The 17,195-nt window shown below is 38.9% G+C and overlaps 2 protein-coding genes across 3 annotated transcripts; one reads left to right on the forward strand and one right to left on the reverse strand.

Moving 5' to 3' along the window:
• Window positions 1-3,167: 3,167 nt before the first annotated feature.
• On the forward strand, window positions 3,168-4,352 carry LOC135680594 (transcription factor MYB2-like). Its single transcript, XM_065194633.1, has 3 exons — window positions 3,168-3,364; window positions 3,432-3,561; window positions 3,681-4,352. The coding sequence occupies exons 1-3, from the start codon at window positions 3,220-3,222 to the stop codon at window positions 4,285-4,287; spliced, it is 882 nt and encodes a 293-aa protein (XP_065050705.1). The 5' UTR covers window positions 3,168-3,219; the 3' UTR covers window positions 4,288-4,352.
• Window positions 4,353-8,558: 4,206 nt separating this feature from the next.
• LOC135673052 (mannose-6-phosphate isomerase 2-like) lies at window positions 8,559-15,672 on the reverse strand. 2 transcript variants are annotated; one of them, XM_065181748.1, is made up of 5 exons: window positions 15,234-15,670; window positions 14,847-15,014; window positions 13,286-13,498; window positions 10,450-10,716; window positions 8,559-9,159 (listed from the first exon to the last, which is right to left on the reverse strand). In XM_065181748.1, the coding sequence occupies exons 1-5, from the start codon at window positions 15,651-15,653 to the stop codon at window positions 8,839-8,841; spliced, it is 1,389 nt and encodes a 462-aa protein (XP_065037820.1). In that variant the 5' UTR covers window positions 15,654-15,670; the 3' UTR covers window positions 8,559-8,838. The 2 variants fall into 2 exon arrangements, with proteins under 2 accessions (XP_065037820.1, XP_065037829.1); XM_065181757.1 differs by lacking the exon at window positions 14,847-15,014 and having other exon boundaries at window positions 15,234-15,672.
• Between the last annotated feature and the right edge of the window lie 1,523 nt (window positions 15,673-17,195).

The raw sequence follows: 17,195 nt of genomic DNA on the forward strand, positions 1-17,195 counted from the left end.
AATAGGAAATTGACCCGGAAACTGGAACTTTCTTATCAGTCAAACTCCCCACATAAATTGCAGGCCCACCTCACAATAATCCCATCGTTGTACACCAACTGCTACCAACTATACTTGTTTGAGCCGCATAGCTTATCCACTCTAATATGGTGGTGAATCCGCCCACGAGTACATCCTCCTGCACATCAGATTAGTGGGGGATAGCATCACACAACCCTGAAACATTTCGAGCATTTTGCCTCGAAGTTATGGTGCATGGAAAATGATAGGTGGACAGAGAACTATCATCCGAATACTCGTACGTACACATGATGAAGTACGAGGCCTGGGTATCGGAAGGTGCATATTTACATACAGCATTGAGTTATCGAGCATAGTAAAGAGAGAGACTTCTTTTGGCTCGTTCCACATAAAGAGAGAGGGTGGGGCAATCGGCAGTTTCTGCAAGACATGGCTCTGGTTTTGCAGTTAGGGAGATATCTGCATCACGCAATCAAAGCGGTCCTTCAGAGATAAGAACTAGGTTTGGTGTGATCAGTAAAACCTTTGAATTGAAGTTTACCCACTGCATTTATATCTTGTGCATCTCTCCATAACCATCGAAGAGATCGAGCTCTTTAATGGTTATGGGAAGTACCTGCAGCGTTCTTCTCTCTGCTGCCTTTGCTTTGCAATTCTGGTCATAAGATGAAATCTAAATTAGGTTCTGATGGTCCTCGCTGAGATAATTTCTTGACTTGTTCTGCCTTCCCTTTTCCTCCGCCCATTAGCTTTGAGTTCATGTCCACTATCTACATACGATCTCTAACTCCCTCGAGCCTGATGATGCAGAGCAGTCACCGGAGCGGGAGAAGAAAGGAGACAGACCATATGTAAATATATCAGATGATATGCAGGCGATTGCTTAATTGAGGCCTAAGCCATAGTTAGGCTCGGCCCATTCCATAGACGACGATTCCCTATGGTGTTAAGCTATAGATATCCCGTTTGACTTCAACCAGCTGGTTTAGCCTTCATCTACAGAATCCACAATGAACATCTGACAAAAAAGGAGAAGAGGTGATGTCATTCTCCTCCATCATCTTTCTTTTTCTTGTCCTTTATGAATAGAAGAGGTATTATCTTCACTATTATGGGTGTCGTCACCATCAGCCAATCCTGAAGTCAGTTGAAACAATCACAAGTATCATGTGGATCATGGACTTCCTAGTTGGTAATACTTCTCTCACTCTCTCTCTCTCTCTCTCTCTCTCTCTCTCTCTCTCTCTCTCTCTCTTCTTCTTCTTCTTATGATGGAGACTTCCAAATGATACATTTAAAACATCGAATTGCTTTGTGTGAATTCATGCATGCCAAGGAATTGCAGAGGTAACAGGAAGTGCTCGGAATTTGCTGTTCTTCTTGTTTAGGTAGCCGAAGACTTTAATCATTGTTTACACAATCAATTGAGCTATCTTCGAATAGATTTGAATAACCATGCTTGTAATCTAACATCTCTTAGATTAAACAACACATGATCCACCTACTTCCTACAATCATACGCTACTAAAGCAGGGCATGCCAAACCAACAAAGTAGCACAATGCAGGCTTTATATTTAGCAGCAATCGTCATCTAGATATGCTGATTTCTCCAAGACTACTGCTGTTGACAGTATTCTCACTTAAAGAAGAATAATTTTGTACAATGATCCAGCTATAAAAGCACCATTTGGTGATTAATTTAGTGTTCCTGGTGGAGTTGGCCAAAGTGATGCTGCCATTTCTTATCCCTCTTCTTATCCTCATTTCAATCTTTGGCATCACTGGATGACTGACATGACTATTGAGATTGGACTGATGGGAGAGTGAGAAGTTCCAACCGGGAAGCACGTCAAGCGTTGTCACCACCTGCCGACCAGGTTGTGCTTAGGATTTCATCCAGTTGAGCACAATCAAGCGAATGAAATCAGATAAATGGACCACTCGGTCTCTCCTTCTCCGCTTGTTTCATCTGAGGAGTTCACCAACGAGCTCCAATTGCAAGTCCATCAGAATCTGAGGAGTTCACCATGGATTGTCCTGCCAGAATCTGCTGCAGGGCTTCACATTACTGTGTGGCAATGAGACATACCTTACATATGATTGATCCGATACTGCTCCATCCTTCTCAACCATTGCTTTGGGTATAACAAGCGTAAGATGCTTGTGGGATTGTTAAGGAATATATAGTCTCCAAGGAAATTTCTCACAAAGAAATCCAGCGGGAATAAGATGCTCTGTGCTATCTCGACATGTATCATGTTATGTCTGCACTAAACAGGTATTTGATGGCAGTAAATCTTACAATGAGGATATACAATTGAGGTGGCAATCACCTTAGATGATCGACAATGCTTTTGTCATTTAGTATGGAATTAGACAATACCTTAGCCAACTTGGGTTTGCAGAGCTTTAACAAAGCTTTCTTGCAGGCTTTAGAACATGCAATCATCATTTTGTGGAGTCCTTCAATTAGCCATAGGCTTTCTAGGCTTTGAAATGGAATTGTGGTCCATGAAAAGCTTTATATATATATATATATATATATATATATATATATATATATATATCCAAAGCACTGGATGAAATAAGAAAATAACCATAAGATTGGCCAAATATGAAGTCGAATAGACTGTGCTACTCACAGCCTACACATCTGCTTCAGTTTCTTGCATATAGGTTATGATATCAGCAAGCACTTACAAACTGATATGATAAGAAGGCTAATCGAAGCACCAGTACTGCATGTGCAGGAAAAGATGTTCCCGTCATCGAGGTTTAATGAGAACTGAGTTCGAAGGGAACATGTTCTTATAATTCCAGCACCTTGAACGCCGCCGCCTAATGTCTTCTTCCTCCAAGAAATCTGAACTCAACAGTGTCACGCCTTGCAGAGAACTTGTTTGGTGAAACACGTTTCCACATGAGAGAATCTAGAAAAAGTTGCCAATCCCCCGAAGAAACTTGAATCGCTTTGTCTATATTCCTCCACCTCCTGTTTTTTCAACCAAGATTTTGACTCGGAGCATCAGAATTCCTTTTAAGATTTGCCACGAGTCAAAAAAAGCAAGCCACGTCCGAATGAGGCCTACGAATCACTGCTAGTCTTTGGGCCCCTTGGAGTGGTCTATAAATCTTGGGAACTCGGCTCTCTTGCTCTTCCATGTGGCCTCTGCAAGAATCCCTCGTAGAGAGCAAGAATGTCTGGGAAAAGGGGATCATCCAACAAACATGAAGACATGAAGCTAAGGAGAGGTCCCTGGACTCTGGAGGAGGACACTCTCCTCGTCCACTACATTGCCTTTCACGGCGAAGGTCGCTGGAACCTGCTCGCTAGGTGCTCAGGTAATCGATCATCATCTCACCTACCTTTCATGATCTATCTATGACTAACCTTCTGCTGATCGTATAGGCTTGAAGAGAACCGGCAAGAGCTGTCGTTTGAGGTGGTTGAACTACTTAAAGCCCGATATAAAGCGAGGCAATCTCTCTCCCGAGGAGCAGCTCCTGATCCTCGAACTCCAGTCCAAGTGGGGGAACAGGTAATCATCGAGGCTCTAAGCCTCAGGTAATTTTTTACAGTCTAACCGGCAATCAACATGGCATCAGATCCAACTACGTTGTTGTAGCTTTCCTTTACTCGCATGATGTTTACATGTAGGTGGTCACGGATTGCACAATACTTACCAGGGAGAACCGACAACGAGATAAAGAACTACTGGAGGACGCAGACGCAGAAGCAAGCAAGGCAGCTCAAGATCGACGCCAACAGCACCGTGTTTCGTGATGCAGTTCGATGCTACTGGACGCCGAGGTTGCTGGACCAGACGATCTCTCCTCAGCCCGCGCAAACTCCGCATGCCGACACGGCCGCCACGGCGATCGACCATCCTCCCCGAGACCTCGTCCAAGAGTTGTTCCTACCCAGCACGCATTGCCGATTCGAGAGTCGCGGCTCGTACGAGCTATCAGGAGCAGAGGTTCGCAACCCGAGCACCTCATCAGCCCAAGTCTCAGGCTTGCCGGAATCCTCGTGTAAGCCGGTGGACGAGCTCAGTGGCATCGAGTTCAGTCCATTCCACAGTGGCAGCTCCGACGACAACGCCCACAGCTTAGGAGCCTGCCGCCTACCTCCCATGACGGCATCGGCAGATAGCTATGCAACATCCGGTTGCACGACTACTTACAATAATTGCATGAACAGCGTGGGAGACAGCTTGTGGAGCATGGATGAACTGTATGGAATGCTGAATACGTGGATGGGGTAGAATCTATTAATCCTTTTGGTCACGACTCCCATAGATATATGTGGGTTAAGGTTCCTCATGTTTTTCTCTTTCTTTCATTTGGGGCCTCGAATAAGACTTCACATCTTCTTCTTCAAACTGCTTTTGGCCGAAAGAAGCAGATGATGGGATATCGAGTGGGGTACAGAAAGGCATGGATGATGGAATTGTTGACTTGAGTTCACAACACAGCAACCATGGATGGAAAGTGTGGCATGCAGCTTCTTCTTACATAACACAATAATAATTAGAATTAAGATTGATTTTAGCCCATTTAATTTAATTTTGATATCATTTAAATTTTTATAATTTATTTATGTCTTAAATAAATTTTATATTTTAAAAAATATAACATATAAATATCTCCTGTCAAGTCTGAGTTAACAATATAATGATACGTATAATTAACTCATAATAAACTATTAATATAATGATATGTATAATTAATTTTTTTTAAAAAAAATATTTTAACCTTTATTGTTTTGGTCATGAACTATTTAATCCCTTATGGTTTTATTTGTATATAAAATAATCAATATATTTAATAAAAAAGTAGCATATAAGCCTCTCTCGTTAAGTCTGAGTTGATAAATATTAAATATACTTACATAGCCCGGCTTATAATAAATTATTAATATAATGATATGTATAATTTAAGTTTAAAAAAAACTACTTTGTCGAGGAAGATGAAACAATGAAAGTCGTAATGATAGATGAAGATGGAGAAACATAATTACGAGATTCCAGAGGTGGAGATAAGGAGGAGTTAAACCATCACGTTGTAGGCACGATGGGTGGGGGCATAGGAGAGAACGAAGTAGGAGAGGGTAGAGACGAAGATGTCTAGAAGGAGGAATATGGATTAAGAGACCATTGCATGCCTAACGTCAAACTAGTCGACGCACATCCCATGAGATAGGATTGGAAGGTCTTGAGCTTATTGTTAGTATAGGAGAGACTGTGTGCGTATGACACCTTGCTAGGTAGCAACGACTCAGTGTCGTTGCTCGTGGTTACTCCCATGACGACGCCTATTCCACCCATTGATAGTAGTCTTAATTTTTTAATTTAAATTATATATATTATTATATTTATGATTTATTATGAGTTAGCATATTACGTCAACCGACTCTAATATTTCTTAACTCAGACTTGACACGAAGGTTTTATATGCTATGTTTTTATAAATGCAGAGATTATTTTAGATACAAGCAAAATCATAATGACTTAAGTGGTCCATGATCAAAACCACAACGATTAAAATAATTTTTTTAAATTACACATGTTATTATATTAATAGTCTATTATGAGTCAGTATATCAAATAAATAACTTTCTCTATTAACTCAAACTTGACGAGATAAACTTATATGTTATGTTTTAAAAATATAAAGATTATTTTAGATAAACTTAAATAATTTATTATCAAATTTAAGAGGTTGAAATGGCCTTAATTATTATTGTCAAGTTGTTCCCTACGTATAAAGTGTAAAGGACAGTCGAGTTGGCAACTACAGGAATTTCTTTTGGAAGCGTCTTTACATGATTGGATGGCATCATTGGCGTGACACAGGGAAGAATGGTGGGTCAGACAAATGTGGGGTGAGAGGGGTTTGATGCCCTCATCATCTCTATGAGGTGTGATGGATGACTCCGACGAACGAATTGGGTCTTTCTTTTGTAAAGAGCAGCGAATACTGGTCGCACATCTTAACGTATCGCAAGGGTTATAATTATCATCGTCCATGGAAATAACTATGAATCCTATTCTCACATTGTCTTTTCCTCTTTCTTTAAGACTAGTATTGCACCAAAGTCTTTCATCTATTCTCTCGGCGGTCCATCTCGAAGAAGCACTACATAGATAGATGATGTGTCTTGTCGTGTCAGAAACTATCGTCAATTCTATATTATGCAATTGATCCAAAGATAATTGTTTCTTTCAGAGTGAATTCGTACCGACTGAAAAATCCTACAAAATTATACTATGGTCATATCTAAATATTTAAATTTGATAAATTTTTTTCGATGTTTAAGTTAATTTTTTTTAAAAATAAACTTAGTTTCAAGAGTAAAAATGCATATATGTTTAAGTGGACATGATAACATCATAATCATGATAGTCAGGCTTTAATAAATATTAGAGTTGAATAGATTGATTGATTAGCTACGATTTGAATAAGTATTATATGTAAAGTTTAATTACATATTATCTCTTATATTTGGATCGTATTAGCATCATGAATTTTATACTTAATAAATTTATATTGAGACCCCTATAATTCTAAAAGTGAAATAAATAATTCTATTTGACCTACCGTCGTTAGTTATATCGATAGAAAACACAAGGTAAAAAGATTTTTTTAACATCTTTTCTATTTTCAGCACGTGCAATGTTGCAATTATATATTTTTTCTATCACTTTCAATGTCATGCATTATGTTTTTCATCAGTACAATTAACAGTGTTAAAATAAATAAGATTATTTTATTTTATTTTTAAAACTATATAAATTTTTTAAATATGAGGATCATATATTAATGAGTCCAAAATATAATAAAAATATATATAATTAGCCTTATATAAATTAATAAGCCAAAAGTATGCATAATATATTAGAATAGATAATGTTGTTGCACTTGCTTAGGATGGCATGGCAAAAAGAGGCCGACGATCTAAAACGAGGCGCAAATGAAAGCAAAGATGATAAGATTCAACGAAATTATCTCCCTCGGTCCTTCCACGGTACATTTGCGGGTCCCACTCGAACCTAAATCAAGAAGTTTGAAGGATGCAACCAATCTCAATTTGCAAATGGCGACTCTAATGGCACGTGGGAAAAATGCGAAGATCGAGGAGTGAGATGATATGACGTGACATGAAACAGGCAGCCAATCAATCGGGATGACTTGAGGTGCCCAAAACTTTGGTCATTGTTTAGTTCCTTTAGCCACCTCTTCTCTTGGAATAAGCGTCACGTTAACGATGTTGACGTACCAAAATTTGCTTACATTAATTCATTTTAGTATTTATCCTTCTATATATATATATATATAATACTCTTTATAAAACCCATTAGGATGGTAATAATTTTAAAGGTATTTTTATTTTTTTTTAATATTATAACTTTGTTTTAGTTCAAAATAAAATACATTGTTAATTATTTAACTAATTTTATATATTACATTAAAATTTACAAGAATATATAATTAAAAATTGAATAATAATGAGGTCGGAGTTAATATATATCGAATCTAACCTTAATTCAATCCAAAAACTTAGCACAATCTATATCACTCAATTCTTTCGATTATTAACGATGTTTCGAGCTGTGCGAGGAAACATCTTCTAAAACTCCTTAATGTTGGAAATACTGGATTAATGGCATCGCTTGATTTTTCTCATTTCATTTCAGGATATTTCCTTGATGCTGCTCATGATGACTTTGTGTGGTTCGAGCGACCAAACGCAGGAGGATGACACAACCGATGCACACCGGTGCGGTCGAGGAAAGAGGTTGACGAGACATCTCCGTAGAATTCCAGTACCAAACCCCCGGAAGAGTTCACGCGGCGAAGGCGCATAAGCCACACGACTCAGAGCCCTGTTCTGATCGCCGATCGAGAGCTGTTCCAGGTCGCCGTCTTCCTCACCGAAGCAACTCTCGGTGACAGGGACATGACGCAGGGATGGAAGAGATGTCGTTCAAGGCGCTTTCTCTAACATACTAACCGGTGAAAGATCGCATCTGAACGTCGAATCGGAGTGTTCTTCGGAGAAGTTTTGGTGATTAGACTTGGCGATGCGTCGTGCTCATCTTTTTGACCGACTTCTCTCCGAATGCTTTGGCATGTTAAGATCAAGACGTGCGTTGACGATCAACACAACGGGGTGAGCTTTGCTTTCAGAAGTAGAATTCCTCGTCATTGCCTACATGATCCAGCGGGAGAGGAAGATGACAGAAAGGCCTAACTTATCAAGAAGAAAATGCCACTCTTACTCAATTAAAAATCAGCACAGTGATAATTGAAGCAAAACAACATATATTATCTCCACTCCAACATTCAAGTTTGGAAACATAATAGAAAAACCTGTCTTCATAGTTTAATATTTGGAGGCACACCTTCCTGAGTTCATATTTTTCCATGACATAACTTCTACATCAGAAGAAGAAGTTCAATATTTGGAGGCACACCTTCTTAAGTTCATATTTTTCCAATGACATAACTTCCAACATCAGAAGAAGGAACAAGGTACATTATAATATGAATATTATTGCAATTAACCGTTCCACCACATACTTCAGCAACACTTTTTACTTTTTCTAGGTAAACTATAAATATCTCAAACAACCAAATCTGCAGATTCCAAACTAAAAATCAATTTATCGGTTGTTCTGCTATACATCAAGGGAACATTTCTTTTATTCTTCCGGCACACTCCATGATACATGTGAACTAAGATTGATCACATAATTGTGACGATCGTGGACGTCTCAATATTTAACCTTGTATTGTTGAAATTAAAGTATGCGCTAACCAAAGACCCGGTTGTTTACTCCAGCTCGATACAGATGAATCGGTGCATCAGCACTAGCAATCAACCTAATCTCATTTTGAGCTGGCACAAAAAATGCATCCCCCTGAATGACCTTTCTTTCCTCGGCTGGAGAACTTATCTGCATTGTGCCCTCCCCGGCCACGATAACAAATATAGAGGGCCCTGGAATGGCAGAGAACACAACAGACTCTTTTGGTGGCAATAGGCAACGATCGACTTCAAACTCATCAAACGGAGGTGTATATCGTGAAACATAAGAATATATGGGGACCCCTCGAAGAATTTCAGGAAAGCCCTGCACAAGTTGTAAAAAAACGCTACGCTAGTTTACTAAACAGGTAAATGAGTTGAATGGTCTAAACAAACAAAAAAATATGTGGTTAAATTAATATTTACAGAAGAGCAAGCTCCTCATCCACGTGCAATCTATAAACATTGAGACTCTACAGAGTAGATAGTCATAGCCCATGGGTGGCATAATCGATCATTCCCACATCATAACATACGACCATCAACCAATCACAAAATTAAAAACCATAAACAGCTAAAATCCCTGGAAAATGAATTTAATAAGCACCAAAAACTAAGCTATGATGTTACATGATACTTACCTCAAGAAGCACGGCAAATAATAGACAGGTGCAAATGAAAAGGTACAAGAACAACTAGAATAGCGAAATGATAGACAAGGGAATAATGGTACAACATCAAAACCTACATAACGATATTGCATAACCCAATTTCCAACAACTTATGCATATGTTTAAGATATGCTTGTGTTCATCACACTTTGTCATCTTATTGCACCTAAAAAATATATAAATGTTTCAATCTCCACTAGAAATTGATCATTTCCTCTTGGTCACCTCAATAGAATATAAAATCAGAGAATTGTGCACCGATGAGGCTACTACATAGAGTATGGAAACTAACGTAATCTTCATCTTTCAACACAAATATTCATAGAGAATCCATGCAAGACTAAGAAGAGGGTTAGGATGTGCTAACACAATATTTAAAACACCAACACCTAAAACATCCTTTATGTGTAAAAAGCATGTTAATGATTCTTGAGTTGATTCAAGTTGGTCTATCCAAAAAGAAGCATAATAGTCAACCTAATTTCTGTAATTTGTATAAACAATTTTGCTATAAATAATAGCAGATTTCACATCTCCTTAGCTACCAACCATTAGTAAATGGAAAGAAATACTATTATAGTCCTTAAGATTGGTAAAAATTCTTGTTAATGATGACCAAATATAAGTGCAGTATATGAGCTTAAGATTATATACAATGATATCCAACAACAACCATGGTACCGTTTTGTTTGACATATATAGAAAAGGTCTATCTAATGTTATGTTACCTGAAAAAATTCACAGCACCAGAAAACTCCCAATTATTCTTCAGACACATTCACCAAAGCATTGGCAACACAAGACAATTATTAGAGACATCACAAAAATAGATCACTAATCAATATGCTATAGGTTACTAACATGTCATGTGTCATTAATGGTTTCCTAAGCAATAAAATAAGAGCATATTTTAGAAAGAAAATTCTGAATTAAAATTAACAGACCTGTTTGTATGTTAGCATTGAACAAAGAGTTGGCACGTCTATGTACTTAGCTGTCAGTCCAGCTCGCACAACATTGTCTGAAGCAGCCATACATTCAATACAATCGCCCGAAATATAAGCATGAGGTTCATTTGAGCCAATATACAGTGCTTCGCCTGGGCTGAGCTTCACATAATTAAATAAGAAGGCCGCTATGACCCCAACATCAGCTTGATACTGCTTCTCCAGTAGTAATACTAGCTGTTCTTTCTCCGTTAATGTCCTAATCTGATTGAAGGGATAAAAATAATTCACAATTGTACAGTCAAAAAACAGCCAAAGCTGGGAACAGAGAAGTTCCAATATAATTTATCTCAGCACTAACGTAGCTAGCTGCCAGTATCTTCAAAAAAGCTAATTGTTTCATCAGGGGAGATAATAATTGATGAGATATCTACCATCTTAAGCGAAAAAGATCATTTAGAGTGAACATTAGAAAACAGTGCTCCCCATCCTGAAAGTTCAATATATTACAACATGTTATAATAATAGAATATATATATATATATATGTGTATATATATATATGTGTGTATATATATATATATGTATGTATATATATATATATATATATATATATATATATATATATATATATATATATATATATATATATATATATACATATATATATATATATATATCCACCTGCAGTTATCTTTGCATTACATACTTCAATAGTATTAAAATCACTTCTGGTACTAAGGTATAATCATCCATATTATATTTAATGGCAAAGTGAGCACTTAGTTAAATCATGACAAAAAACGAAATATGTGTGACCTTAAAATGTTTCATAAAATGAAGAGTTTAGCATAGAAAAGGTTCTCAGATTAGTGATCCTATATCAGGTGAGTAGAACGTCAGCATCTGTAATATAAAAAAAATTAACCAATCATCCAAGTATTAAAGCTTCTCACAAGTTATTGTCAAGTGACTGAATTAAGCTTCAAGGTGTTTCAGATAATACTTTCTAGCATTAGCAGAATTCTATACGCTTTCAAAGATCTTGAAGCAAGCTCAAGCATCAAGATGCACTTGACTGCTTGTCATCTTCCAACATCCTTAGCTACCGCCCATAACACATTCTCCCTATTATTTTGCGTGCTAGGTCCATATCCTTTTTCACCCCCACATTTCATTGTCTCAATCCAAACATTTATCCATGACCTTGACCAAATCCTCCTTGAAACATTGCCTTTACCCTGACACAAGCTGCCTTAAGTAACTTGTCATTCTTAGACTATCCTAAGATAACTCAAACCAATCACTACAACTCATCCTAAATGTTGCAGTACCTTCATTTACTCTTGTAATTGGAATTTTAAGACACCACTTACCCTCTACACAGAGGAGGCAAAGAAACTTCAAGAACTGACTAAAGAATGTAGCTAATTGTGTTCAGATCAATGTAAACCACCTAATCTACATTAATTGCTCACCATGTTTGACCTGATAACAATTGTCTAAATATGTAAAGTGGCAAGCTCATGAAGATCATTATTATCAAATAAACTATCATGTGAACATCACCATTTACATCATAACATATGCCAACCTACTGTAATGCATGTCTCTTACTAGTTACAACAACAACTAGTAGAGTTCTGTTCATAAGTATCGAGATATTCAAAATTAGAAATTATGCCCCCATAATTGCCGGAAGAAACAAAAACTATCAGAAGATGAATAAAAAGGTCTGCCTAGCAAATGTGACAAAGGGTTTACAGGAAGAAGCTTTGAGGAATAGAAAGGACTAGCTTGCTTGACAGGTTAACCTACAGTTGTTGAAACAGTCTAAATCATAAATAAACAAAGTACCCTTGACAGCTATATATCTTTGGATCTGAGAGACATGGTCAATATATTTTAAACAACATTCCCAAATGAAAAACACTCTGCGCTCCACATCTTGGTACTGGTCTACTGAAGGCAAAGGCAAGATATAAAGGAAATAGTTAGGGACAGCAAACTACTTTTTGCCTATTGGATGACTTACACTCTTTCCACCTATAGTTTGTGTTGGAACTCTAGTCTAGATGATTCTAGATTCAGCAATGGTGCTTCAGAGGTCTACTTCAAATGCTTTCTGGCCAGTCCTATATTTAAGAAAAAGACATAAAAGAACAGAACATATAATCAATTTTTAAAGGAGAAAAACAACTGGCGTAACTCACTATGACAGTTCATATCATAGAAACTTGTAATTATCAGAACAGGATTAGTAATAAAGGCCTAAATGTCAAAATATGACAGGAAAATCACAACATCAAGTCAAAATATTAACTCTTAAGAATGGAGCAAACCAAACATAAGAATTTGATACAGTATGCCAACTGAATCCACATAGCATGATCCCATTTCCCCAATCCAATACCAACAATCCAAAATCTTTCAGTTCTGTCGCATAAAGATACAAGGCCTCAATGTATTGGTTTTTAAACAAGAAAGAAATAGTAATTAGCAACAGCGTCAAAATATGAACTTTATTACAAACATTATAACCATACAAGAAGGCCAAGACTTGCTTCCTTCACCTTCAAACAAGAATTTTCCTCACAGAAATATATAACAGACCAACTCAAATACATGGTTCTTTTATAATAACAGAAAATGAAAAGTGTAGCTTGCAATCAAGTCGAGCCTTTTATAATAACAGAAAATGAAAAGTGTTCTTCTTTCCATCTAGAATTATCAGATTAGCTTGCAATCAGCAATAACCAGAGTGAATCATGCTATAAGTACAGAATTATGAAGGCAGACATAAAGTTTGCTTAATAACAGATAATTCTGTTTACCTTACTTTCAACATCTAAACGATCTTTTAGTTTAGGAACCAGTTCCAAAACAGCCTCTTTACTTGCTGACATAAGCTTAGTGAAGATTGATCGCAGAAGAGCTTTTGCATCCAAATATCCATCTAGATCTTTGCTGCCAATAATTTTGCTTGCCTCCTCATTACCAATCAGCTCTGTAATTTCTGGTACACCAACAAGGACATCCTTGAGCTCCTGCAGGTTTACAAGATACCATGGACATAACTGTCTGCCCAATGTTTCTTATGATATCTGTATTAAAGATTGGAAACTGATATATCATAGATGAAAGTTACTATTTAGAAGATGGGAGAGAAAAAAAGCCTTCACAAACTTCTTCAATAAAATACACATCAGATACTTCTTCCAGAAGAGGAGGAAAACATGTGAAGATTTGCAACCATGAAATATGGGCAGGTCAGCATATAGCAAGATTGATGATAGGACATGGATAAAAAGAATATCATAATACATCATTTGAAAAGACTACATGGGTTAACATGTTTCACGTGTATTTAAACAGGGTACTCAGACAAGAGTGGCATTAAAAGCATGAAATGTTGATTAAGGAAAGGCATAAACAAAAAGTCATCAAAGATTAGAGGGGTAGCAAATGTGAAGTCTAGGAAGGTCTTTGTGATTAAAATCTGGGAAACAAGGAAGCTCATATGCCATGAATAATATCTAGCTACCAGATAAAAGCATGAGAGGCTTGAAACTTGAGTAAAAAAAGCAGTAACGAAGGTCAATAAAGTACTCAGAATTGATTTTGTAATAAGAATCAACATATGCAAAAGTATGTCCTAATAAGATAACATCTAAGAGCAAAGTGGCAAAGATATCCTGGATGAACTTTTTTAAGCATGCCTAGGTAAGATAAGCTAAGAACACATAAAACAGAATGCTGTATGAACAATTTAAATAGCATCAGGCAAGAGTCTGAAACTCTGTTGATTCCAACAGTGGCATCAGGAGTACAAATGACTGCACTTAAGCAATGAGAAGGAAGTAAAATTCACATGTCCATCTAGTTGTTCAGCCCAATAAGCCAAAAGGTAGCATAAAGTTATGAATCTGGATGACAGTCCTTCTTACATTCTGAATCCAAGATGTCTTGTTAAACCAGTAAGTTTTATAACACTAATCATAAAACAAATTCAGTGTGGATCATGAAGGTAATTAGAAACCATCAAATTTGGGATCTTGAGGAAGCCAATGTTATAACTTTCTATCCCTTTTCTGTTCAAATCAAATAAGAAAAAAGGCACACAAAAAACAGCCTAACATGTGAAGTACCATGGTAGACTAAATATAAGCTGTCAGCATAGATGACACATTTCATATAAATTTTTTTCATGTGTTTAATCATTAACAATGAGATATTCCCCCCCCCCCCCCCCCCCCCAAAAAGGTGTCTCTGGAGGAAAGTAATCATCACACTACAACAAGATTTTTCAAAAAGGCGATTATGACAGGTTAAGACGAATTGATCAGAAAACAACCAATAAATCCTGAAGTAAGACAAGAAAACTTCATTATGCACCTCGATGTTGACAAAACCACACAGCGCCCTGAACTCGGTTAAAGCAATCGCCATCTCTGGTTTATGGTTAGGATCCTTATAAACACTCGGCCGCATCTTATGAAGCATCCTTGCCAACTCCTTATCGGGGTGCGCCTGTATCGACAACGCTTTGGCTACCGACAAGACCTATTACCGATCGAATGAGAACAAAAAGAAATAGTAATTTAATGGCGAAGAACTTCAAACAGCCTATTTCAACACCAAAAGACAAAAAGACACGAATCTTAACAATAGAAAACTGCGAAAGAACATCAGGATCAATGAATAAACAGTATCAAACCCGACTCAAAGAATCGCAGTCGTATTGAGGAGAAAAAGAAAGAGCGGATAGAGTAAAGAAGCAACCTTGAACAAAAAAGGAAGGTTTTTCCCCCACTTCTGCACGACCTTCACACCCAGCGCGCCAGGGTTCTCCCCAATCCACTTCTTGAGCGTGACCACCCCGGGCGCCAAACACTCTGCCTCCGCCACCGCCGCCTCTGGTGACGCCACCACAAAGGACGGCCCCGATTCGTGCGTTCCCATCCAGAACTCGGCGTAGGGCCGGCCCAACTCAATCTCCGACCCGGAGTTGCCTTCGAACAGCCGCGCGACCGTCGATTCCTCCCCGAATCTACCCCAATCGTAGTTCTGGACCGAGCACCGCAACCGCAGAGGCCTCGGCGGCGCCTCCATGGCCTCCCCTACCTGATCAGGAGCCCGAAAACTTAAGCAAAGGCAAAGCCGTAGGCCGATGCGAGGGCGAGGAAGGTTGCGGTCCGCCATTGACGAGCGCCGGCCTCGAGGATTTTAAAGCCGAGAGGGAAACCGGGGAGGATCGGGAGCCGTGATGGGCCCGGGTGGGACAACAGGGACCGTGAGGCGAAGCGAGGCGCGGCGAGGCGGCTCCGCTCCCCTGACGCCAGCCGCGTCGATCCTTTCCCTTTATAATAACAACGGGCCCGAGCCGAGCCGAGCCGAGCCGAGCCGGTGTGTCGAGTCGGAAGCCGCGGCGGCCCCAAACGCGACGTAACGGGACGAGTGCGACGGTGACTCGGTATGGGGCACCCGTTTTAGACACTCGTATGACTTCGGGTGGGCGCCTCAATAGCAGTCCACCCGTGACATTTGAAGAAATCACGAAATAACCGGATACGGTCGCTCGCCATTAATATGCTGTCCGTTGGATCGAAAACGAGAGGTTGGTGATGGGGCCCGGGTAGTTATGGCGCGCGGTGAAGGTGGCGTTGATCGACGGCCGAGATGAGACGGTATTTATGATAAGGATGAACATGAGCTGTCACCTCAAACGCCGTGTTTGATGGTTCGGACTTTGGACGGTGGATACACATTGGATCTCGTTCCACCTCCACCCGCATTAACTTGCACGTATCGTAAAATAGACGGCACGGGAAATACAGGAATTTATTTTCTTTTCATAAATCAGACAAACTTATTAGTGTTATTTCACAGAAAAACATTGATTAGATATTTGCAATTCCAAAGGAACAACTTGCAGAGACTCGGATTGGTGTAGAGAGCGAGTTGGCGTTCCATTGTGGAACTACTCGGCTTCTCCCACGTTAAACCCGTTGAATCATGTCGAATGATCCAAAGAACAAATCCTTTCTTTTGATCTGTCAAACACTACAACTAAAGCACACCGAGATGCGTGTGTGTGAGCATCTGCTCCTCGCACGAGGAAATCGAGATAGGATAGAAGGATTGATTGTGGAGCGGTTCTTTTGATTTGTTTGATAGAGAGAGCATTACGTTTTGCCTCATCTTTGTAGGATTCTGTGGGCAAAGCATGGCATAGTCGTGCACAAAAGAAGAATTACTTGGAAGCTTGTGGGTTCCCAAAGTTCCATTTAGATCTCTGAAATTTCACGAAAAAGATGAAGAACATATGGACGAGTCGGTGGGCGAAGCGAGAAACGAATGGCGTATTCGACGCCCTTAAACGTCGGCCAATCGTGACCTGAATCGCCGGGCGGACCCACTTGCGAATGAAACGAATTGGGCAGGAAGCAATGTGGCCAATGACACCTCTACACGCAAAGCGGCAGTCACTGCTGTATCTCATCTTCGGTACTTAATTAATTTCTGACGGCAATCGATGTGTTACGTTAATAACATCACCACCCAATTAACTAAACACCATAAATCTAATCGATAGCAATGGCAGACGCAGCAATCTTCAGAAGCTATTGGAACAGAACTCAAAGAGAGAGAGAGAGAGAGAGAGAGAGAGTCTGAAGCACCCCATGATGGATCCAAGGCTCTGCTACTTTAATGCAGAAGAAGCCTGGTCTGTATCAAGCACGT

The sequence above is a fragment of the Musa acuminata genome, chromosome BXJ1-1, assembly GCF_036884655.1.
Source record: "Musa acuminata AAA Group cultivar baxijiao chromosome BXJ1-1, Cavendish_Baxijiao_AAA, whole genome shotgun sequence".
NCBI classification, from domain to species: Eukaryota; Viridiplantae; Streptophyta; class Magnoliopsida; order Zingiberales; family Musaceae; genus Musa; species Musa acuminata.

What these genes read in the sequence shown, in the direction of transcription:
- LOC135673052 (XM_065181748.1), bottom strand. Translation starts at nt 15,653, where the DNA reads ATGGCGGACCGCAACCTTCCTCGCCCTCGCATCGGCCTACGGCTTTGC. An exon ending in GTGGTTTTGTCAACATCGAG is followed by an intron (nt 13,499 to 14,846) that starts GTGCATAATGAA and finishes GTAAACCTGCAG; the next exon opens with GAGCTCAAGGATGTCCTTGT. An exon ending in GTTTAGATGTTGAAAGTAAG is followed by an intron (nt 10,717 to 13,285) that starts GTAAACAGAATT and finishes CCCTTCAATCAG; the next exon opens with ATTAGGACATTAACGGAGAA.
- LOC135680594 (XM_065194633.1), top strand. Translation starts at nt 3,220, where the DNA reads ATGTCTGGGAAAAGGGGATCATCCAACAAACATGAAGACATGAAGCTA. An exon ending in CCTGCTCGCTAGGTGCTCAG is followed by an intron (nt 3,365 to 3,431) that starts GTAATCGATCAT and finishes CTGATCGTATAG; the next exon opens with GCTTGAAGAGAACCGGCAAG. An exon ending in CAGTCCAAGTGGGGGAACAG is followed by an intron (nt 3,562 to 3,680) that starts GTAATCATCGAG and finishes GTTTACATGTAG; the next exon opens with GTGGTCACGGATTGCACAAT.